This window comes from Phoenix dactylifera, chromosome 8, assembly GCF_051530095.1.
Source record: "Phoenix dactylifera cultivar Ajwa chromosome 8, Ajwa_hap1_PhDact_Kaust_v1.1, whole genome shotgun sequence".
In the NCBI taxonomy this organism is placed as follows: domain Eukaryota; kingdom Viridiplantae; phylum Streptophyta; class Magnoliopsida; order Arecales; family Arecaceae; genus Phoenix; species Phoenix dactylifera.
The window spans coordinates 11,795,703-11,819,973 of record NC_143197.1 but is presented as its reverse complement, the minus strand read 5'-3'; the positions used below and the strand labels follow the sequence as shown (position 1 = coordinate 11,819,973).

General features: G+C 38.6%; 1 protein-coding gene across 2 annotated transcripts; it reads right to left on the bottom strand.

Annotated features, from left to right (window-relative positions):
* Window positions 1–963: 963 nt before the first annotated feature.
* On the bottom strand, window positions 964–14,179 carry LOC103722794 (ATP-dependent Clp protease ATP-binding subunit ClpA homolog CD4A, chloroplastic-like). 2 transcript variants are annotated; one of them, XR_015967965.2, is made up of 11 exons: window positions 13,988–14,179; window positions 10,639–11,246; window positions 9,139–9,254; window positions 8,916–9,038; window positions 8,638–8,823; window positions 6,116–6,331; window positions 5,733–5,950; window positions 3,872–3,947; window positions 3,707–3,796; window positions 1,941–3,340; window positions 964–1,427 (listed from the first exon to the last, which is right to left on the bottom strand). XR_015967965.2 is itself a non-coding variant. In XM_008813475.6 (10 exons), exons 2-10 carry the CDS (start codon window positions 11,198–11,200, stop codon window positions 2,177–2,179), a joined length of 2,751 nt encoding a protein of 916 aa, XP_008811697.4. In that variant the 5' UTR covers window positions 11,201–11,246; window positions 13,988–14,179; the 3' UTR covers window positions 1,827–2,176. The 2 variants fall into 2 exon arrangements, 1 of the variants encoding a protein (XP_008811697.4); XM_008813475.6 differs by lacking the exon at window positions 964–1,427 and having other exon boundaries at window positions 1,827–3,340.
* Window positions 14,180–24,271: the final 10,092 nt, after the last annotated feature.

Here is a 24,271-nt window from a genome sequence, read left to right as displayed (position 1 = left end):
AATATGTTTAAATAATATTAATAATATGTAAACAATAATTAGATCTATTGATTGTCAGGACTGGGTGAAAGTAATAACCATCAATCGTAATGAATATATAATTGCCATCATGTTATTTGGACCTCATATAGGATATATTGTGACAAAGGTGCTTCAAAATATACATATACCATTATGATGCTATGAAAACTATTATTTAAAACGATTTAAAACGATGCATTGCAGAACGATGTACTTATAGCATACAAACAACTTCCTTTCATGAGCTGCTTGACTAAACTCCTCCATATTCCTCCATATTATTTTGTCCACGAATAACAAAAATCTAGATAAGTTATTTTATTCTTCTATACTCCTCCACATTCGACTTTATCTTATTTTTATACGAGTATATTTACAATTCTGTCTGGTTACATACTCTGAATAAACTGGAATAGCCGCGATGTTGTTTGATTGGATAAATTACAATAAATGAATAAATGCTTGCCTTCCATAATTGGAGATGAATTAAAGCTATCTCAAACAATAAAGTTATAAGACCCCTTACCTGAATAGATTTCTGCGAGCTAACGTGGTTATGCACCCTTTCAACAAAATAAAATTATGCTGGTCAGAGGTGAATAAAAAACTGGTGCTTAATTGAATAAACCCTCTGTTCAGCACTTGCTAGGATTGAACCAAACATAGCCTAAATGTGAACCACTGGTTATCCCAGTGGTAATACCCCTTTGTTTAGCAACTAAAATTTCTAGCTTTCAAGTCCCATGTCATGCATCCTCAAGAATTTGGCTTGGATAATTGCAGTACCTTGGGAACCTTTTATCTCAAAAAGTGTTAACTACATAAATAGTACAATTCTAACAATTATATAGGTTAGCAAGTTCAGCAGAATATGACAGAACAAGAGGCACAACCACAGACCATGCTACATAAACTGCTCAACTTTATGGTAGCTTATATCAGTACAATCAAATTCTCTGGGGTAGTACCAGTCCAAAGATTGGCATTATATTAGTACAAAGTAGAGATAACAATATTAGCCAAAGAAGATACCATCATGCTAAAAATCATCCCTAAGATCCTTGCTCTTTGGTTTGTATCCCCTTCGACAAATGATCAAAACGAAAACAGAAAACCAAATTTTAATAAGCATGAGTATCTTAACAATTGATACCTACAATTACAATAAACATATGATAGCCTGTGTGAAAGCAATCCTGTGTTATCACATTTAAAAATTATCCCACCTAAGAGATATGCATGTATGGACTTATTTCTCCAGAAGCAAGAAAGTGCAGACAAAGGATTGACCAGCAACATTGTATGAAATAGTGGCTCAAGAAAACAGCCTGTCCCTTCTCTGAGTTCTTTCTTAGACTTCGATTCATTCATGTTCAGCCATGTGCAGATGATTCAAGACTGCGTCCCTGGAAAATTCAGAGACCATTAAAGATTTCAGGAAATATACTCTAATGTAAGGACAGGATTAATTCTGCATGATAAGGTGAAGCCTCACATTTCAACAAATCAGAATCCAACTTAAGCATTAATGCAATATATTGGGCAATAGCACCCATCATAGCATTTTATTTCTCTCCACCTTACACACTGAAGATTATTCAGATATCATGCGCTAACACTGTAAACTGGAAACTATTTGGCAATGTTCCCTTCCCAGCAAGGTTGACATTCACCACGTGGTCCGCATTATTCACATCCAAGTTTCTTTTGGTAGGATTATTTCATCCAGAGTTCACAAAACAACAACAAATACAAAGATAGCAACCATTTATACAATAGCCGACAGAAGCACTGAAACAAGCTCATTAACTCTATGCAAGAATATAATGTTAATAATATACCGATAATGTTGCTAGTCTTAGTACAATAAAATGAATGTTCCAAGAATTGCAATGAGAATCAGAAGAATCTTTTTTCACCTTTGTCGTTTCTGATAACATTATGCTTCATCCTTTCAGCAATTGTAATTGAACCTAAAGCAGAAGTATGGGGTTGTATGTTGAAACAAGCAAAAAGCCAAAAAGGATTCAGTTTTTAACTCAGAAATTTGACTGCATAGCTACCAGCTATTAAAAGCTTTTGGAACTGTCTAACTAAAACATAGACTGAAGAAATTAAATACTGCAGAAGATGTTGACATATCATAAGAGGATAGCTAGATCTGATGGATTGATAGGGCAGTCCTGCCATTAAGAGCTATAATATTGCCATCAGAATCAACATCCATAATAGCTGAATCACCCTCTTTGATTTCTCCAGCCAGCATTTTCTCAGCCAAGCTGTCCTCAAGAAGCCGCATTATGGCCCTTCTTAGCGGCCTTGCTCCATAGCTAGGATTGTAACCTTCCTCCACTATCCTGTCCTTAAACCTCTCCGTAACTTGAAGCTCAATCTCCTTTCCTTTCATCCTCTCAAAGACCTCCTTCAACATAATGTCTGCAATCTCCTTCACCTCCAGCTTCGTCAGCTGCCGGAACACGATCATCTCATCCAGTCTATTCAAGAATTCTGGTCTAAAGTATTGCTTCAGCTCCTCTGTAACAAGGCTCTTGATTCGGCTATAGCTGCTATCTTTCTCATCGTAGTCCAGATCAAAACCAATTCTCCGACCTCCTTTCTCAATGACACTGCTCCCCACATTGGATGTCATGATCAAGAGGGTGTTTTTAAAATCCACAGTCCGCCCTTTACTGTCTGTCAACCTTCCATCTTCCAATATTTGGAGCATCATGTTGAAGACATCAGGGTGGGCCTTCTCTATCTCATCAAAAAGGACAACAGTGTATGGCCGACGACGAATTGCTTCAGTCAGTTGACCACCCTCAGTATAGCCAACATATCCAGGTGGTGAGCCAATGAGCTTGGAAACTGTGTGTCTCTCCATGAATTCACTCATGTCAAGTCTAATCATAGCTTCCTCAGAGCCAAAATAGTAGGCAGCTAATGTCTTTGCCAGTTCTGATTTCCCAACACCAGTGGGGCCTGAAAAAATGAAGCTGGCAATTGGGCGGTTGGGATTCTTTAGACCAACACGAGCTCGCCGAATAGCACGGCTAATGGCTTTGACCGCCTCATCCTGGCCAATAACACGTTTGTGAAGAGTCTCTTCCATTTTAAGGAGGCGATCAGATTCATCAGTTGAGACTTTCTCCACAGGGATCCCGGTCCACGAGGCAACAATTTGTTGAATGTCTACTTCTGTGACAACTGGGCCTCCATCTCCTGCCTCACTTTCTGCTTTATTTCTCTCCTTTGTTTTCTCAATCAGAGCCGAGATTTGGGTCTTCAGTTCCAATTCCCTATCTCGTAGCTCCCCAGCCTGTCAAGAATACTGCAGTTTAAGAACAGAGGAGGATATAGTAGTAGCTTTAATATGCAGAGCATCTAACTTCCAGATGCAAAAATATGTTTGGACAAAATGGCATTATTATGTTCTAGTAGCTAGCTTCAGAAGTAGCAGAAGTTCTGGTAGGGATCATTTCAAACAAAACCAAAATCATTATATAACTAGTTGTTAAGTTCAAAACTTCAGCAGCAACATTAAAGTGCTTTGACACTACTTTATGTACATACACCTCATATGATTCATCCATTGCTGGACTAGTTTACTAATTATTTTGATGAAGGTTTTGTGCATTCAAATTAAGTATATATAAAAGCTCATCAAAAGCATATAGAAAAATACCTTCTCAAATTCTTGGCTACGAACAGCATCATTTTTCTCTTTTACAATTTGCTTAAGCTCCTTGTCAAGTACTTTTGCATCATCGGGTAGCTGAAAGCAGCAAGTCAGCATGCTTAAACTACAATAATTATAAAACAATGATAAACAAGGAACAAGAAATCATACCTGTGCATGATGAAGCCTAACACGTGAACCAGCTTCATCGATCAAGTCAATTGCTTTGTCAGGGAGGAAGCGGTCACTGAAGCAGAAAATGTCTTTAAGAAGGATACATAACGAATGCCAAAGGCAAACTGATTTTTTTTAGAAAAAAGAAAAAAGAATGAGCACATGCAGAAAGGTCCCAAAATACATAAGTTGTTTGGTAAATATCACTTAAGCAGAGGTATTCAGAGGATTTCCAAATGTCTTCAAAGTTCTGCCCCCAAAGCCCAATATTAAGGTAAACATTGACTACCAAAATCATACATGATGAGCAATTCAACAAACTAAAAGATTTGAGAGAGAATTTTGAGGATAAAGCTCATCCTTATGAACATCTTGAGAGAGCCTTCTTTGTGAAAGAGGGCTACATCTTAGGAAGGATAACTATATCTCAACCAGCAAGCTTTTCCAATTAATACAAATTTTAGCTTCTTTGTATGATCCATCAAACTTAGAGAATTTCATGATGGAACAGCAATGCTGCAAATCCTTTGCCAAGGCAACTTTGCACAAGAGTTAGGCTTGCTGTTAAAGACAGAAGGCCAATTGGCAAGTAAAGAGACTGCCGTATTGGATATGCAATTTTAAATTCATCAAACTGAATCTACATTTCATTCAGAGTTAAGAAGTCTTGCACCCATGGTCTGCCGAACCGGTCTGTACCAGAACGAACTGGCCGGTACAGACCGGTCTAGTCTGGAACCGGTACCCGAACAGCGTGGATACGGGTTTCAGCTATCCAGATACCGATTCCAGCTATTTTCGGGCTGGTACCGATCGATACACATGCGTATCGATCTCGTACCGGCCCGTACCGATCTCGTACCGGTGCGAACCGGCCTGGTACCTTTCTTTTTTTTTTACCTACAGCGTGCGCTCTGGCGTGGGAGCACGTGTTTCGGGCCATGCACTCCCTCGGGACAGAGCGCCCTGCGCAGGCGCGGGCTGCGCGCGGTCCCCCCCCCCCCCATTTCCGCGCGCGGCGCGATTTCACGACACGCGAGCAAGGAATGGGAATCGCCCTGCGCGCGATTCCCACGGGCCAGCTCATCAACGTGGGGAGTGGCATTTGTCCACGAGGGCGCGGACGCGAACGCAAACCAAAAAAAAAAAACTTTTTCCACGCGCATCCGTGAACCAAAAAAAATATATATAAATAAATGACCGGTTCGTACCGGACCGATTCCGGTACGAATCGGTCTCGAACCGGTCCGGTAGGCGACCAGTACGCCTACCGGTACCGGTTCAGCGTACCTTGATTGCACCCCTTAATTTTAGCAAAGGGTTTTTTAAAGATCTAGTTCTGCCATATCCTAGAACCTCATAAGCAACAGATTCGATGGATTAGATTTCTAAAGAATATTTCTCCATAGCAAGCACTAGTTGGAGAATTCAAATAACAATAGTTAGCCAAGATTGCTAGGCAACAATCATGACATAAGAGGTCAGCCGTCAAACCAAATCGACCAATCTACTTCTTTAAAATAAAAGCAACAGTCTCTCCTTTTTATCTCTTCGTAGATTGTTTCATGATCTATGATATCGCTTAAACATAACAAGCATCAAGTCAACATTAACTCCAATAAAATCTTTGAAATAAATCATATCTCACTTGGTGGTCTTCTTAAAAAGGGGATATAAGTAGTCCCAGTAAGCTATCAGAAAGTAGTATCAGTGATTGACTAAGCAAGAACTTTAATGAACACCAAAGTACAAAGAGCTGTTTGCTTGCAAATTAATTATAGCAAACAACTGAGAAGAAAAAAGGAAACATATACATCAATGAACATCTAAATGGTGAGTTTAGATAAAGGACACAAACCTGATGTACTGATGTGACAATTGTGCGGCAGCAACTATAGCATCATCTGTGTAACTAAGTTTGTGGTGGATCTCATATCTTTCACGTAATCCTTTCAGAATTTGTATTGACTCATCAACTGTTGGCTCTGGAACCTTTACTGGCTGGAATCTTCTTTCTAAAGCTGGGTCCTTCTCTATATGCTTCCTGTATTCGTCAAGTGTTGTGGCTCCAATACACTGAACAAAATAAGAAGCCAGGAGTGAGTGATGAAACATATTTCCTTTCTAACAATTTCCATATGACAAGATAATTGGCACAGAAAGTTATTGCATTGTACGGTAATCAGGAAACTGATAGCACAAAAGGAGGACAAGAAAACCTATCTGCATGAGTGAAATTACCTGAAGTTCACCCCTTGCAAGAGCTGGTTTTAAAATGTTTGCAGCATCAATTGCACCCTCTGCTGCTCCTGCACCTATCAATGTGTGGACCTCATCGATGAAGAGTATTATGTCATCATTCTTTTTGATTTCTTCCATCAGTCTCTTTAGTCTCTCTTCAAACTCTCCGCGATACTTTGTGCCAGCAACAAGAAGACCCATATCAAGGGTAATCACCTGGATTATAGAAGCAGTGGTGCCACGTTTAGTATTATTTAAAAAGGGAAAAAAAAACATCCTAGCTTTGATTTCTGTCAAGTGAAAATCATAACTTTTGACTTTTTTAAAGTTAATCTTAGCCATTGAAGCCAAAAAATAGTCTCCAATTTAACATAAATTCTAAATCTCCCAATTTTAAACCTCACAAATGTCCCAAAAAAAAAAAATCGATGATTTTGAGAAGGAATGCTGATCTAGATTCAGATCTTAATAAATCTGACCAGAACTGGCTAGATCGCTTCTGTTGGGATCATTTTCTCAATGAGAAACTCTTAGTTCCAATCAGAAAATATTGGGTGAGGAACACTTCAAACCGGCTGATCCAACACAAGAAATGTATAATTTAACTAAGATACTCATATTCTTGAAATCATCACATGATCCATAGCTTCAATATCTCTTTTAGAAGAAACAACCAAGCTGTGGATCTCTCACGTAATAATTTTGGGTAGTTTGGATACATGGGTTTGGTCCTCTCTATATCTTTCTTCCCTTCTTTGTTTGCTTCTCTTTCTTTTCTTCTCTCCCTCTAGAAACAAAAACCAAACCATTTATCTTCTTAACACATTACCTCATCTTTTCCTTCTCTAGCAAACCAAACCTAACTATCTTTTCTTCTTTTTGTACATTAAAGAAAAGAACCAAATTTAGAAATGCTTCGTACAGATCCTCTTCCAAAGTAATTTTCCCCCTCATTTTTATATTTAATTATTAATTTTTTAGAACACTAATTGGGTATTAGCTGCTGAGTTATTCAAGAATCATAGTTGCCATTGGTAATGATTTGAAATTTTGTATTTATTATATTAATGATACAAAAAAAAATTTACATTTTATAATCTAACTATAGATTTATTAGTCTATAAACCTAACTTTTATCTATATATAATTTAATTTTTGGGAATTTTTTATTTGCATATTTTTTAATTTGTTTAATCTTCATATTTTAAAAAATGTTAACATTTCAAATTTTCTCATCTGCATTACTAATGCATTCTAATTAGTATGAAATCTAAGTGAACAATGTTAGACTTTTAAAAAACCATTCCTAATTTGCATTCTTCGAGGAATCGATCATCTTTCATATATTCTTCTATTTTTTCCATTTTTCTTCCATTCAATTGCTGAATCCCTCTCCTTGGCCAACAGGACCTTGTCCTTGGGTCCTAGAACCATCTAAAATTGCGAATCCACCTTTGGACCTCAATGGAAACAATTATAAGTACACCATCCTATGCCTCTCCCATCACAAGATGATGGCAGTAGTGAGAAAAGTTCTAGATGTACTGTGCCTTCATCACCAAATTAATCAAGATGACCCATTGATCTCATGTAAGTTTTTTATTTAAAGCATTCTAACGAAAAATAGTTAGAAACAGATACAAAAATAAAGGGTAATGCTCAAGCCCAATCATTGATATAAAAGATTTTAGGAGAACAAACATCAATTATTAATCTCTGTCTAAAATATTCTTATTATTCTTCAACCCTTCTTAAAATGTCTTCACACATGCCATCTCTAACCAATATGATTGGTTTGAGATTCTTAACCATCCAGCTAACAGGTACTTTGTCTCTTGATCTGAACTCCATAGACCCCACAACCCTTACTAGCTATTTTGTGGAAGCAAAAAAAGATTTGAAGAAAGGAAACACATTATGGAGTATGGAAGTTAAAACAACGATAACATGCATATTGTTAGGTTTCTTAGAAATTATACCAAACACATGTAATCCACATGTAACTTAGAGGTTTAGTTATAAATTATCCCTTAGATTTAAATTCTATTTAGTTTTTAAAATTTCTATTCCTTCATATTTGTTTTCTATTTTTGTGTTTTTTAATGCAAATCCTATTCTTCATTTCATTTTTAAAGTTATTGTGATACTTAAAAAAAAAAAAAAAAGAAAGGTATTACCATTTGAAGTTAAATATATCTAAACACTTCATAGTCCTATCTAATGCCATGTAGATATTATAAGGGTCTCTGTTTTTCAGATGACTGCTGCAGCATGTCTATCTCAAGAAATTTACTGATATCATTTTAACAGGTTTCTATAATTAAGTCAACATAATTAAAATCTTGATTACCCTTTACTTTCTACATGTGCATTTGCATGTACACTTTTACTAGTTGCCATCAAAAGGAAGAATCTTAAAAGGATCAGAATACTATAAGAATAGAGACAACAAACTCAATGACATCCATGCAACCTTCTTAGAAGTTTTGAAATGAATTACACACCAAAACGGGTTAACCAACCTTCTTTCCTTCAATTGTTTCTGGAACATCACCATTTGCAATACGTTGAGCGAGTCCCTCAGCAATTGCTGTTTTTCCAACACCAGGCTCTCCAATAAGACAAGGATTATTCTTGGTCCGCCTGCCTAGGATCTGTGTAACGCGCTCTATCTGTTGCTGCCTCCCAACAACAGGATCTAGTCTACCCTGAAAAGTAAAAGCATGGCCATAGCAACGTCTCAGAAACAATCCATTGAACATAAGAAACAAAATCACAACAGCAAGCAGGGAAAGGATACCTCCTGTGCCAACTTTGTCAGATTAGTGCCATACTCCTCAAGCGTAGGCATCTTACTGCCACTGCTTGCTCCTCCAACCCCTGCACCAACAGCTTCTGTGCTTTCACCAACCATACGAATGACCTGCTTATAAAATAAAATTGCACCTTCAGATCTTTAATGCTGAGTTTGGACTTTCACATTGGCCACAGCATGCAAAGAACAAGAGCATGCAGTAACTCACCTGTGTACGAATATTGCTTGGGTCAGCACCAAAACTCTCAAGTACACGAGCAGCTACACCTTCACCCTCACGAAGCAAACCCAGAAGTAAGTGCTCAGTTCCTATGTAATTGTGACCTGAAACATCGCATAGTATGAGTCTTAACTTTCTATCATTACTCTGTATTTATGATTCCATTTTTCTCTTTTAGAAATCATGCTCTGTCAGGAATTGCATACAGTACTTTATTTAATAAATATGGCAAGATTGATACAGCAGGCCTGTCATGTAAACAGCAGAAAGATGTGATGAAATAGATGTAAGATACAATTCCAAGTCGAGGTGTTAAAAGTTTACCTGAAAAAGGTCTTAGAAAACTTTAAAATTTCATTGTAATTGCTCCACATGTATTATTATTTGTATCATGTTTCCAGATATAATTTCTATATTTTTCATCTGTTTTTTTCCAAGCTATGACTTGTGTATATTCAAACTAATGAACCAAAGTATGATTTGTTGAAGTTTACCCACTTGATGCCCAACTTATGTCAACCAAAAAATAGAACTGCAAGTTATGGCCCATCAAACAGGTAGGTCAACTGGCAGAGAATATAGAGTGGCAAAATCAGAACAAAGTTTAGATGTTTCACTAAACATTAAAACCAAGCTGTTGCATAAAAACCATTTAAGTAGCAATATATATATATATATATATATATATATATATATATATATATTTGCAACAATAAGATTAGGGTATGTTGCAAAAACATCAAGCCGCCATATTCATATGATTAAAACCCTGTTGTTGCAAAGAAAAATGTTAAAATTGCATCTCAAGACAGAAACGCTACATGGCACAAACAAAGGTATCTGCACCTGTACATAAGTAGCAAGGACATTATTAATAAGCTATTTATCTTGTTGATGCAAAACCCACAAGTAAAAGGCCTTTTAGTACCTTACATGAACAGTAGACTGATACTTTTTTATGCACAAGCTCTCAAGAAGCAAACACCTACTTCAAAATCTTCCACAGCATAATGCCTTCATGCCCTACTAATAACTACAAAATTTCCTGAAACAAAAAAAACTTGCTCGCCATATCATATCAGATAATTCTCTTCTCCTATTTATGTGTCTGTTTCTGTTCTAGCAGTAATAAGGTCATATGTTTATTCATTTAAATAACCATTAGTTCTACAATGTGAGAGAAAATAAACTCAAGTAATAACATGGACAAGAAAAATAATAACTCGAGCTAAATTTGAAGAATCATGGATATGTCTATAAACTTCAATTTATAATTTTTTTTTGCAAAATAGCAATTTGAAGCAGAGAAGCAGCAGCGATAGCTACAGGCAGCAAACAGTCAGAAGACATAACCGACGACTTGAAAACACGATCAAGCTCATTATGATGCTAATTAAACTAAAGCATATCAATCTGAATGAGGCATGACACATGATAAAAATGTTAATCAACAGGATCTGGCAAACTGAAGGGTCTAGAAGAAATTACCAAGTTGCCGGGCTTCCTCTAGCGAAAGTTCCAAGACACGCTTGGCACGCGGTGTAAAAGGTATCTCAACAGCAACAAAGCCACTGCCTCTTCCAATAATCTTCTCCACTTCAATGCGGGCATCCTTAAGACTGATTCCCAAGGATTTCAAAACTTTTGCAGCTATACCAGTTCCTTCACCAATAAGACCCAACAAAATCTGCTCTGTACCAACAAAATTGTGGCCTAAACGTCTAGCTTCTTCCTGTGCAAGCATGATCACTTTAATAGCCTTCTCTGTGAATCGCTCAAACATAGCTTTAGGAACTACTCGTTTGGCCCTCCCTCGAGAGGCAGGATTTAAAGCTGATATCAAAGAATGAAAGTCTTTTCCAGATTTGTATGGAAAATCCAAGGCATTTAATTGTCGCAGTCCTGTAAACCCATGCAATCTTAGAGGAGATACTCTCACATTACACATCATTAGGGTTAACCTGCTTGGCCTCCTAGAGCCTTGGATCTGGATGTGGGCTCTACTCGTAACAGCAGGGAAAGTAGCCGACTTTACTAGAGTTCCAGCCATGACTCCCAGCAAAGAGAAATAAGTTTAGATGTATATAGGTAACACCCTACAAACCATGCAGGAACACAGTCAACATGATGGGTTGTGCAGTTGATTTATACAAGATTGTATTAAATTGATAGCAGATAATACAATAAGAGAAGTTGTAAACAAATTGATCGCATAATCGGTAAACAACCATATGAACCCCATGCTTTGCTATGTGAAGAAAAACAATGGAGACAAACATCCACAGTTTTCAAGGATATTAGCTGTAAAACCCAGCAAACTGGCCCGGTCTACTTGACTGGACTAGTCACTTTGGCCTAACAAAAAAAAGAAAAAGAAAAAAAAATCGGCATGTACCGCGCATGTGCCTGGAGAGAAGAGAACTCCCGATGGGAGTCTTCTTCCTCTCCGAGATGGTCGGACGAAATCCGACTCCAAGTCGGATTCCAGTCGCGGCCGAGCTCTATTTAGAGCTCCTCCCCATTCTCTCTTCCACCTCACCAAAGAACCGGCCCCAATCGGAGCTCTTCGTCGGAGATCTCTTCGGTTTTTTCTCCGAAGCTCGGTCCTCATCGCGCCGCCGCCGCATCCAAATGCCGTCGAAAACTAGATAAAGACCTAGCCCCCTCGAGCCACCCTCTCTCTTTTCTTTTGGATTCTTTGGAGCCTCGATCCCGGCTGGTGATTGTCGGTTTTGGACAAAAAGGGGATGCTCTGCTTCTCTTGTTTTCGATTTTGTCTGCCTCCGTCGCCGATGCTTGTCACCAGAGGCCTTCCTCCAGTTCTTTGTAGTGGCTAGAAGCCGTGGCCAGAACTCTGGTCGCCAAGATGCTGTGGATTCCACTGTTTAAGGGGTCAGAACCCCTGCTTTTGTTGCTTTTAGCGCTGTCAGTCGCCAGTCGCCGCCGATCGTGGGTCTCTGACCCCGAACACCACCTGCAACCACCCCCTTTCCTTCCTCTTTCTTGGTTAGAGAGAGAAGCTTGTTCTCTCTCTTCCTCTCTTTTTTTCTCTCTTCTGCATCTTTTCTCTCTTGATTCTCTCTCTACTAGACTTTCTCTCTCTACTGGACTTTTTTTTCGCTACTCTCTCTAGAGATGACTAACTCTAGCATGACACCTCTCTCTGTGATTCTAGATCCACCCTAGTGAACGGCCCTGATCCATGTTTGGCGGGTGGCACGTTAGCCTCCATCTTGGCCCTTTCCAGATACTATTGGATTGACCAACCAGGATGTCGGGCATTTCTGCTTGGTCAGCCCTATGAGAGTATTAAATTAGAATTCCTATTTTTGGAATGAACATGATGAATTCTGATGGAAATATAATTTTTAAATTTTAGGATCTTAGAAATATTTTTTTGAAATTGATTGGACTGATACTTTTGATTCGCTCACAGAGTAAGTAATGTATCACTTTTTCTAAATTTATCAGCAATCATTACACTATTATATTCATGACTTTTGAGTAGTATTATTCATGATGCATGGATTTGATGGTTAGTATATTATTATAAAAAATATTATTTTGAAATATTATGACGATATATGATCTTATTATGGATCTAATTGATTGATTTTGACATCGTTTGATTTTAGAACTAAAATGTGAAACCTACAACTATTTGAATTTCGATCTGGCTATATTGAAGATCCCGCCAATGGGGGTTAATATGTTGATACATGATTTATCCTAAAGGTTGTTTCTAAGATGGTTAGCAACATACCGCCGATAGACTAGTAGTTCTGAAGAACTTTGCTGCAAGATAATGTGCATCTCACCGCAAGAAAATTAGTCAATGTTATAACTTTGCTATAGAACGATATAGTCATAGCTCAGATGAACTGAATATTTAAAAGAATCTGAATCCATGAACAAAATTTAATATTGTAAGAAAGATTTGATTCGTATATTAATACTGCATATATGCTTATTTTCTGCAAATTATTATTTATTTGACTGCCTAATTTTGTTTAGTTAAAGTGATCATTGCTTATTGGGTTGTTTAGCTTATTATATGATTTCTTATGTTTTAACAGATTCAGAGAACTAGCCTAATCGGAGTTTTTAATATGAAAAAGTGACTAGCAGAACTTTGGCACAGATTATATTAGATTAGAGTTCTTTTAAATTGATGTATTACTTTAGAATAATACTAGAATTGTGAGACATTTAAATGTTGAGTTAGTTATTGAAATAAAAATTTGCATATTATCATTTAAGGTTGTTCCGCTGCATGCCTATGATATTATATCGAGATGTCCTTCATGCTTGTGAAGAGGGTTTCTATAAGTATGCAGCACCCAGTTCGTGAACTCAGGTTGGGGGCATGACATTAGCATTAATAATATCCAAATAACAACTCTAGAACAGTTAAAAATAACTCTCAAAGAATCCAAAGTAGCAACTTAAACACACATTGAAAAAAAAAAATCGCAACAATGAATCTATAGGTATACAAGACTTCAGGTTTATATATTTGTTGAATGGTTTTAACTTCAAAACTAGTTTAATCATCCGTACAGGAGAAAAATAATAATACCAACTTCCGAAAAAATAACGCTAAATAAATCAAGTTTTCTCCTCTCCTCGCTAACATCATCATAAAGAATCGTCGCAAAAACATTAGAAACCGAAATCATTAAGGACAATCAAAAGAACGAATCATCCTACGAATCAGAACACGTATAAGGATACCAAACAAACGATCAATGCAGAGAACAAACACAAACCTCAACTAGTAAATCAAATCGAACCATGGGAACAGAGAGACGGGGGAGAGAGAAGGTAGATCTCGTACCTGGGAAATGGGGCAAAGGCCCAGACGAAACCCTAATACCAAAGATTCGGATCGGGAGAAGAGAGACAAGCGGGCAATGTATGAGAAGGGGTAGGCTATTCTTTATATAAAGCGGAGGAGGGGGAAGGGGGGTTGGAATAAAAAAAGAGAGAAGCGAGAAGTACAACGCCAGTCCGAGCCGCCGCCTTCCCCTCCATCACGAGGTGCATTTTTTAAGTATAGCAATCGGGTCGGATCGGACTAGACACAGAACGGATCCGATACGAAAGAATCAAAAATCTGTTAATCTAAATTTAATTTATTTAATAAATAAAATAAAAATTTAAATTCAAATTTGATCATTTTATGAGATGGATATTTCAATCAAACGAACCAAATTAAACGTGTTAAATAGGTTACTGCCACCGCATGCAATGGTTTGGTTTTTTTTTTTCTTTCTAATATAGATACAGTGAACCACAGCAAAGTTGAAAAGTTTTTATTTCAGCCAACTTCTTGTATTCGTATTGACTTCTACTGGTACATGTAATATATCTCCGTTATTCTAACATGTTATATCGGCTCATATAATATCAAAATATTATCAGAGATTTCTTAATTTAGATTTTAATATATTAAATTTATATTTCAGTTACTAAATTGCTAATTATAATAACTATGGGTTATCAAAAAAATTTATTTGTATAATATCACTAATGTTGTGGCCTATGGCTCGACCCAACCCATTTAGACTTGACCCAACTTGTTCTAAAAAACACCTAGGGCTACGTCAGATTTAAATATTAGACCCGTTCCATATTCCTAGTTAGATTTGGATTTTATAAACTTTGATCCGACTCGATTCATATACGATGTGGGCCTAGTTTTGGTTTTCCTATTAGTTACCCAATTACGAGGTGCATTTAAGGATGGCAATCCGGTCGGATCAGACTAAACATAGAGCAGGTCAGATAAGGAAGGTCACAAAGTTAATCTATTTATTAAATAAGATAAAAATTTAAATTCAAATCTGATCATTTTACAAGATGGATGCTTCAATCAAATGAATCAAATTAAACATGTTAAATGGGTTACTGCCACTGCTTGTCATGGTTTGGTTTTTTTCCCTTTCTAACATAGATGCGGTGAACCACAACAAAGTTAACGAATTTTTATTTCAGCCAACTTTTTATATCCGTATTGACTACTGCTAGTATATGTAACATATCTCGGTCATTATAAGATGTGTATATCGGCTGATATAATATCAAAATATCATCAGAGGTTTCTTAATTTAGATTTTAAGATATTAAACTGATATTTTAGTTACTAAATTGCTAATTATAATAATTGTGGGTTATCGAAAATTTTCATTAATATATTATCACTAATGCTGTGATCCGTGGCTAGATCCGACCCATTTAGACTTGACCCAACCTGCTCTAGAAAACACCTAGGGCTAAGCCAGGTTCAAATATTAGACATGTTCTATATTTCTAGTCAGATTTGGATTTTATAAACTTTGATCTGACTCGATTCATATACGATATGGGCATATTGTTGGTTTTCCTTTTAGTTACCCAATCTGGCACGATCCAAATTAGCCCGAAGAAAATATTCGCCATTTCTTCTTTTTCTCTATTAAGAGAAAAGCACTCAAACTAAACTTACTCTATTAAGAAAGGCTAGATGTTGAGGTTATTAACTTCTTTAAGTAGATTGTAATTCTAGATAAACATTAATTTATAAATTTTTGACTGTGTTAGCAAATAATTTTGTGACAATCAAAATTCAATTTGATTTAGAAGTAAGAACCAAATTTTCTTCAAGAAATCTTGTTAGTAAATAAGACCTGAATATTTTTGGTTGGGACTGGGTAATGCATGACCCAGACCTAATCCAAACAAGATCCAGACCTAATCCAAACAATCGGTTGGGTCTAAAATATTTTTCTGTGGGCCCGACTCTTCTGATTATCTACTAGATCAAAATCCACACATTAAATCGGGTTGAGTCGAAGTCAAGTAGGCTCCATCGACCCAACCCCATCTGCAGCCCTAAATATTACCTAGGATGTTAGAAATCTAGACACTTTGTGTTTGTGCAAGCATTTTATGTCACTCAAGATAAATTAAGATTTTGGTTCATTTTAGCATTATGCACCCTAAAAGAGATGGCGAGATCTCCATGACTGACTCTTGATCAACCAGGGCCTTATTCTAGATGGCATCTATTCTTGAAATAATTAGATCTCATTTGACTATAGAATAGTGGTATTCCAAGATGAAGATTTTAAAAAGCACATTATATCATTATAATTAACCTCTACTCAAACTATTTTTGACTACTATAAAAATTACAACAACCACTATTTGACTCAAAAAGTAACATTTCTAAAGTTTAATATTCAAAAATAACTATCACAACTGCTATTATGATCTTATTATAATACAATGAAGAGGAATAACGACAAATTATGGTACTCTCTTTCCATTCATTTTTTATTGAATAAAAATTAACTTTACACCCACTTTTAGAGAAAACTTCAGTGCAAAAAAAAAAATAAAACACTGGTATTCTATTTAAAACAAGTACAAATAAAAATAATAACCATTATTTATAATATAACGATGAATGATGTATCATAATGACTGTTTTTTTTTCCAATGCTATATCATAATGCTATATTGGTTATAAAACTATTATTAAACCCTTATCCAGGATAAAGTTAAATTGAGAAATAAAATAAGATATGAAACACATTTATATGACATTTGTATGCACTTATGCTACTTTCTGCATGCAGTTATACCATCCATGGATACAATTATAACGTCCCTGTACACAATTATATGCGTGCACATATAATGGGTTATAAGTATGTAAACAAACTTTGAAACTTGGGATAGGTGTCAAAACTCAGATCAACAGGGAGTAGAAGTTACAGTCCGGTCAATGGAGAGACCGGCTATCAATCTACACTTTATTCTACCATCTTGAAGGGATGAGTGGGTGAATAGTAGATGAAAATGGATATCTCCAACGGAACTTCATTAGCGCTTAATTAATTACGCAGCAGCCCCTTAATTATTAGATAAACTATATCTTACAGCTTTTCTAGATTGTTGGTGTTGCAGTAGTGTTGCTTTCTTCTAGCTTTTGGGTTGTAAGCAGGATGAGATAGCAGATGAACACCATGAGAAGACAAGATCAAAGTATCATTTGAGAGTATGGGTTAATGCATGTTATACTAATTCGGCAATGTAATGTGCATGGCAGCAATTAAGGGTAATGATGAAATACTTTACATAAACCTCAGGACTCAAAATCATAATGGTCTCTTTTTTGAATTGTCTATATTCATCCTCTTCATGATCTGAACATAGATCACACTAAATATTTTCTTGATGTGGCAGTCCTCTTCTAGCTCAGACCTACTTTTGTTACATGTCTTTATGCTACTACTATGTGGGATCAGACTCTTTCTGCAGTTCATGCCACTAGATCAATGCTTTCTACAGATGGAAGGAAACTATCTCCTCCAATATGCCTGAAGATGCTCATTGTGCTCTATAGAAGTGTGCAAAAAATCTATCGAATCGCTGACTCATCTAAACTGATTTCTTCGGTTCGGTTTATATCATTTTTTTAAATTTGATTTGGTGCCAGTTTAAGAAAGTCTTAAATTAGAAAAATTCAGTGCGTTTTCAACTTAATTTTTTTGAAAACCAATTCAAACCGACCTAATCCAACTCATATATGTGTGTATAAATATTTCAATTTTTAAATTTTAAAATATTTTCTCTTATATATAAAATAGAATTTTTATATTTAAACTTAATCTAGTCCATTTAGTCGAGTCCGTTGAATATCAATTCTATATAAAATGTAATTTTTATGTTTAGACTTAGACCAGCCCATTTAGCCCAACTTATTGAACATCAACTCGATAAAATAAATTGAATCAAACCTAATTTCTCGTGTTGGTTTCAAGTGTTTTTGTAGATGGTTAGTTCGGTTTCAATTTTGGTTCTAGAAAACTAGTTTAAATCAGTTTGATAAGGGTATATCACCAAACCGACCCAATCTGATCCTTGCACACTCCTAGACTGCTTTGTTATGCACAAGCTGGCTAATCTAAAATGCCCAGAATAACATAATCTTCCAAGAAAAAAGCCTGTCAACCCACTCAACTGTCCAGTAGAGCTCTGGGTATGGCTTTGGAATACAAGAAGGCTGCTGAAGAATGAAGATGTCACTCCTGCCTACCCAAGTCAATGGGCAACCTCTCCCATTGGAGCAGTCAGGGTGAACCTCAACGCCTCAGTGACTCCAACCAATGCAGGTCTAAGATTTCTGGTGTGAGAAATATTATCACCATTTCCTTGGCCAAATTACAAGCTGTTTGGAAGGCCTGCAGTTCATTGTTTGAACCATGCTTCGTGATCACATTATTCTCGAAGGAGACTCTATGATGACTCTTTTTTAGATCAATCGAACATGATCACCACTTATCCAGTTCTATATGATATTTGGGCCATCATGGATTTTCTCAGCTGTTCTCAAGTTCTTCACTCTTTTAGAGAAGAAACTTGTTGGCAGTAAGGGGAACAGTGAGCCAATCTCATATTTACGTGGCCTTTCATTGACTACTTACCTTTCATGCATTGCAAATGCTAATTCTTATGGCTGTATTTTTGTTAGAGTAATATAGCTAAGGCTCGCCCTCCCATCTAGCAAACCAAAAAAAAAAATCCTGAAAACATTCTTTAAAAAAAAAAGTTCATTTAAATAATTTAAATAGATAGAATAAATGGATTTTGCTTTGGTAAATTTGCATGAGGACTATCCCTTTTTTTTTTTCTTGTGAGGATCTAGAAATGACCCTTTGAAATGAGCAATTGAAGTATATTAACTTAGTTTACCCCCAAAAAAATAGTGCTTGTATATACGAAGATCTGAGTCCTTGAGGAGGCTTATACCATGTGGGATAAATGGATTTACATGGTATAAATCTATTCGACATAGTAGACTTAAATCACGGAATAGGATGGTCCTATTATCTTCAATTGTTATTTGTCCTTATCCACTACATTCAAAAAGTGAAAGGGCAATTAGAACTTTCCAATAAAATCCGGTTATCAAGTTTAATGTATGTTAAATTCTCCTTGTTCCCTGCGCTTATCCATCAGTCAAATGCAAAAAAGAAAAACAAAAAAGAAATCCTATTTCATGGAGTAAGTCTATTGCCTTTAAAGTACAAGGATATCGCTCCAGAAATCTTTTCTACACCTAAACATCCCCTAGGTCTAGGCAATCAATACCAAACTAACAAGTAAGAATTACATAGACCACGAAACTTGTCATATGTGCAGCAAAGCCAAAAGCATTTTCCAGTTTCAGCCAAAAAGAAAAGAAAAGAAAAGAAAAGAAAAGATAGACGAGCTAAATGATTCGGTATGTAGATTCGCTCGTTATTTTGAGCATTTATTAGAGCTGCAATAAAAGTATACCATATCTTTTATTCGAATAGGATTTTTATAGAGCTATGTAAGGAGAGTTGCATGCAGATTAAAGCCATGTTTGGCATATTTATAGATAGTAAAGCTTTTTTATCATAGAGCTTTGGATAATAAAGTTTTGCCAGTAGCCTTTTTAGTAAAAAGCAGTCTGCTATTTAGTAATTATATTTTATAAATACTTTGGATTTTAACATCTATTAGGTAACTAAACTAAAAAGTCCTTTGGTATCAGAAAATGATAATAAAGGATATTATAAACTTTAACATCCATAGGGTAACCAACTTAAATAACACTTTTAGGCCCTGTTTGGGGGAGCTGTTGGCAGTAGAGCTGTTGGAAGTAGAGCTGTTAGAAGTAGAGCTGTTGGAATTAGAGCTTTTATAAAAAGCTGTTTGCTGTTTGGTAACTGCATTTCTAAAGTGCTGTGGCACTTTAACATTTGTTTGGTAAACAAACTGAGAAAGTACTTTTGTATGACAAAATGACCATAAAGGACATTATTAGTATTATACAATAGTGCATAATAAAATATAATATATATTAATACATAAATATATGATATAGTATAATATTAATGTAATGTAACATAATATTATTATAATATAGTACTATAACATTGTATACTATAGGATAATAATTTAAAATAATATTAAATTATTTAACATAACATAATATTATATTATATTATATTTATAGTATAATACAATAATAAATGTATAATCTTCTCTTTTTTTCTTCCTTTTCTTCTTTTTTTTCTTTTCTTTTTTCTTCTCTTCTTCTCCTTCCTTCCTCTCTTTCCTTCTTCTCCTTTCTTCTTCTCCCGCGAAGCTGGCGGCGCCGGAAGGGGGACCGGGCCGCGGGAGGGGGGCCGGGATGGCGGGCCGCGGCGGCCGCGGGAGGAGGGGGGCTCGGGAGGGGGCCGGGACGGCGGGCCCCGACGACCGCGGGGGGAGGGGGGCTCGGGAGGGGGCCGGGACGGCGGGCCCCGACGACCGCGGGGGGAGGGGGGCTCGGGAGAGGGCCGGGACGGCGGGCCGCGGCGACCGCGGGGGAGGAGGGGCTCGGAGGGGGCCGGGACGGCGTGCCGCGGCGACCGCGGGGGAGGGAGGGCCTCGGGAGGGGGCCGAGACGGCGGGCCGGCCGGGGAGGCAGCGGCCATGGCGGCCCCTTCCTCCCCTTCCTTTTTTTTTCGGCTGTGTGGTGGGTCGCAGCGGCGGGGGGCTCGGGTGGGGGCTGGGGGGCGCGGCCACGGGTGGCCGGCGTGGTGGCTGCCTCCCCAAAAAAAAAAAAAAAGAGGAGGGCCGACGGCATTGAGGAGAAGGAGATAGAGAGGGAGAGAGAGAGAGAGGGGGGGATGGTGAGAGAGAAAGAGGCGGTGGGATTGAGGAGGAAAAAGAAACTTTTAAATGGGGGTATTTTGGTCAAAAATACAGCTTCCCGACAAAGCTAAAAATAGCGTTTTCGGAAAGCTCCAAAATTGAGCTTCTGCCAAAAAGCTGTTTTCAGCTTCCCGCAAAAGCTGAAACAGCTTCTTGGAAATTTTACCAAACACACTTTTTTCCCTAAAAGTACTTTTGGAGGGCCAGAAAGTGCTTTTTGGCCCTCCAAAAGCTCTCCCAAACAGGGCCTTAGTATCAGAAAATGATAACAAAGGATGCTATATAGCGTTTTCAATTATTTAACTATTTATAGTATCAAATATTGCTATTATAAAGTATTCTTAATTTAAATTATTTATTTTGATATTTAACCTAAGTAATATAATATATAACAAATTTTTAGACCTACCGTAAAATATAGTAATATATTTGTAATATTATTATAGTGTAATAATATTATATTAATAAAATATGATTATTTAATATAATAATGTTATTTAATCCTATAATATAATTTTGTAATAGTATTATATTATTTATTTTGTTGTTATATTGTACGATCAAAATTGTTATTATAAAGTATTATTAACTTAGAAATTATTTTTTAAATTTTTTTTTGTCTTGACTTGAACTCTGATCTTTCGTATAAAGGAAATAACTTTTAGATGCATAAGTTACAATTACAAGCCAGCTTACTTATTTGAATGTCTGCAACTCAATTTATATAGTAAGTTGAGTTGCTCGTTGGACTACAACTCAAGGTTATCTTGCAACACATTGACCTAAAATAGCTATACAACAAGTTGTAGCCTTTTGAATACATATTTTAATTAAAAAAACTTTTCCTCTCTACCCTATCTTGATCAAAACTTTACACTGCGCCCTGCGCCATCATCTCCTTTTTCTCTGATGCTCCATCCTAACCTCACCTCCTTGCTAAATCTCCTTGGTCATGACCCTCACCAATGCCTCATCGAATCTCCGTTGTTTAGGTCTAGCCAAACCTCACCACAACCTCTATGGACCGTGCCTTATCAAATTTCCCCAGCCATGCTTCATTGAAACTCTCCCTGCCCTCTTTTTGCCTATGGACCGTGCCTTTTTTCTGCCGATAGTTGTGGCAGCTCTGCATTCAATGCACGGTCCGTGCGCCACCCACGCAAAATGATACCCACGCCGTAAACATACGACTGGTCGTTGCCTGACAACTGGTGCACGTTACATCAACCAAGATAAATGACAAAATAGACGCCTATATTAAAGGATAGTCCAGGGGACCTCAGGTAAACAACTTCGTTCACAGAGAACTCAACTCTGCCGAAATCTCTTCTTTCCATATTGTTACTTTTCTATTCTAACTTTCCATATTGTTACAGACCCATTAGTTTATGCACCACTTTGTATAAGGTGGTGGCGAGGATCATGGTGGGGAGGATGAGGTACCTTATGCCACGTATCATTAGTCAGGAGCAGGGAGCCTTTGTGGGAGGGAGGAGCATCTCAGACAACATTTTGCTGGCCCAGGAGATGATGGAGGATCTACAGCGAGCCTCGAGGAGGCAATGCTTGATGGCAGTGAAATTAGATATGGAGCGTGCCTATGATCGGATCCGGTGGGACTTCCTACGGCGGGCACTAGAGAGTTTTGGGTTCCACCAGGTTTGGATTGATTGGATTTTAGGATGTGTGCATGGGCCTAGCTTCTCCATTTTGGTCAACGGCACACCATCGCCCTTCTTTCGTGCCACCATGGGGCTACGTCAGGGATGTCCTCTGTCCCCGTTTTTATTTATTATTTGCTCTGATGTGCTCTCCCGAGCTTTGCATGCTGCTTGTGGGAATCGGGAGCTGGTACCCTACTGTCCAGCCCCGGGTTCCCAACCTATCTCTCACTTACTATTTGCAGATGACTGCCTTCTACTTGCTAGGGCGAGGGTGTCGGACGCCAGAGCCCTCCAGGGCGTGCTAGCAGAGTATTGTGTGATGTCTGGGCAGAGGGTCAACCTACAAAAGTCCACCATCTTCTTCAGCCCTAGCACTGTGGGGAGGGTGCGCCGAGAGATCAGGGCGACATTGGGGATACAGGAGCAGATAGGGGCTCTGGTGTATCTTGGGGTTCCCATTACAGGGAGGAGATTACGAGTGGCAGAGTGCTCTACCCTACTGGAGAGGGTACGGAGCAGATTACAGGGATGGAGGGCATCTTCACTTTCCATGATGGGGAGATTGACGTTGATCAGGTCAGTTCTATGTTCCATGCCTCTTTATCTGATGGCTCATACAGTAGTGCCGAAGACTGTGCTGATGGGGATTGAGCGACTCATGCGGAGCTTTCTTTGGGGCTCCTATGGGGGGGGCATGGGATACATTTGGTGGCCTGGGAGAGGGTGTGTCTACCACTGCGGGAGGGTGGGCTGGGGGTGCAGTCACCCCTGGTGCGACGTGAGGCCCTCTTGGCACAGAGGGCGGCACAGTTTGTCTTGGAGCCGCATGGTTACTGGAGCCAGGTTATGATAGCCAGGTACGGCCGAGCGGGCCTCGAGGGCCAGGGGACAGCCCGGCGGAGGAGATCCTTCATGTGGCGAGAGATTGAGAGGCATGTGCCTATGGCCCTGGCGCATTCGAGGTGGCTGATCGGTGACGGACGGAGTATTGATGTGATGGCGGACCCATGGGTGGATGCACTTCCCTTGAGACTATGGCCGACGACTCTCAGCATTGAGGCGGGGGAGGGTCTCCGAGTTTCCGATCTGCTCCGACCAGGAGGGGCCGAGTGGGATAGCGACAGGCTGGGCGAGCTGTTTGGAGAGCATCTAGTAGAGCGGGTTTGGTCGATTCCCCTTCCGGGGTCTGGAGGTCCAGATGTCAGAGTCTGGAGCACCACCAGTAGAGCGAGTATTGGGGTCGGTGATGTTGCCCGGATTGTTCAGCCAGGTACACAGCCGGGGCTAGACTGTGGCTGGGTGTGGAGGTTTGGGCTACACCAGAGGGTTGCTCTCTTCCTCTGGAAGGTGGCCTGGGCGCGATTGCCGACATGCACAGAGCTGTGTAGACGCGGTATGGGCCTCTCCCCCTCATGCCTGGACTGTGGGGTGGATGAGTCGGTGGATCATGTTCTATTCCATTGCGTATGGGCGAGAGGTGTTTGGAGCCTGACTGGGATCCCGGAGGATACCTGGAGGAGTAGGGAGGTTTATTTGGAGGAGGTTCGGCTTTGGGCCGGTTCTGCTCGGATGCGGGGATTGGCTATTAGGGCGTCCTGCACAGCGTATCAGATATGGTTAGCCAGGAACGCCTGGGTGTTTGGTGAGCGTCGGCTGTCCCTACAGTTCGTGATGGAGCGGGCCTGTTCTCAGGCGACAGAGATGATCCAGGCAGAGCCAGCTCATAGACCTTTGATAGC

Excerpts from the sequence above, each read along its gene's own strand:
- LOC103722794 (XM_008813475.6), bottom strand. The coding sequence starts at position 11,200 with ATGGCTGGAACTCTAGTAAAGTCGGCTACTTTCCCTGCTGTTACGAGT. Across the intron at positions 6,332-8,637 it reads AAACAATTGAAGGAAAGAAG|GTGATTACCCTTGATATGGG; the intron begins GTTGGTTAACCC and ends TCTATAATCCAG. Across the intron at positions 3,948-5,732 it reads TTGTCACATCAGTACATCAG|TGACCGCTTCCTCCCTGACA; the intron begins GTTTGTGTCCTT and ends TTTCTGCTTCAG.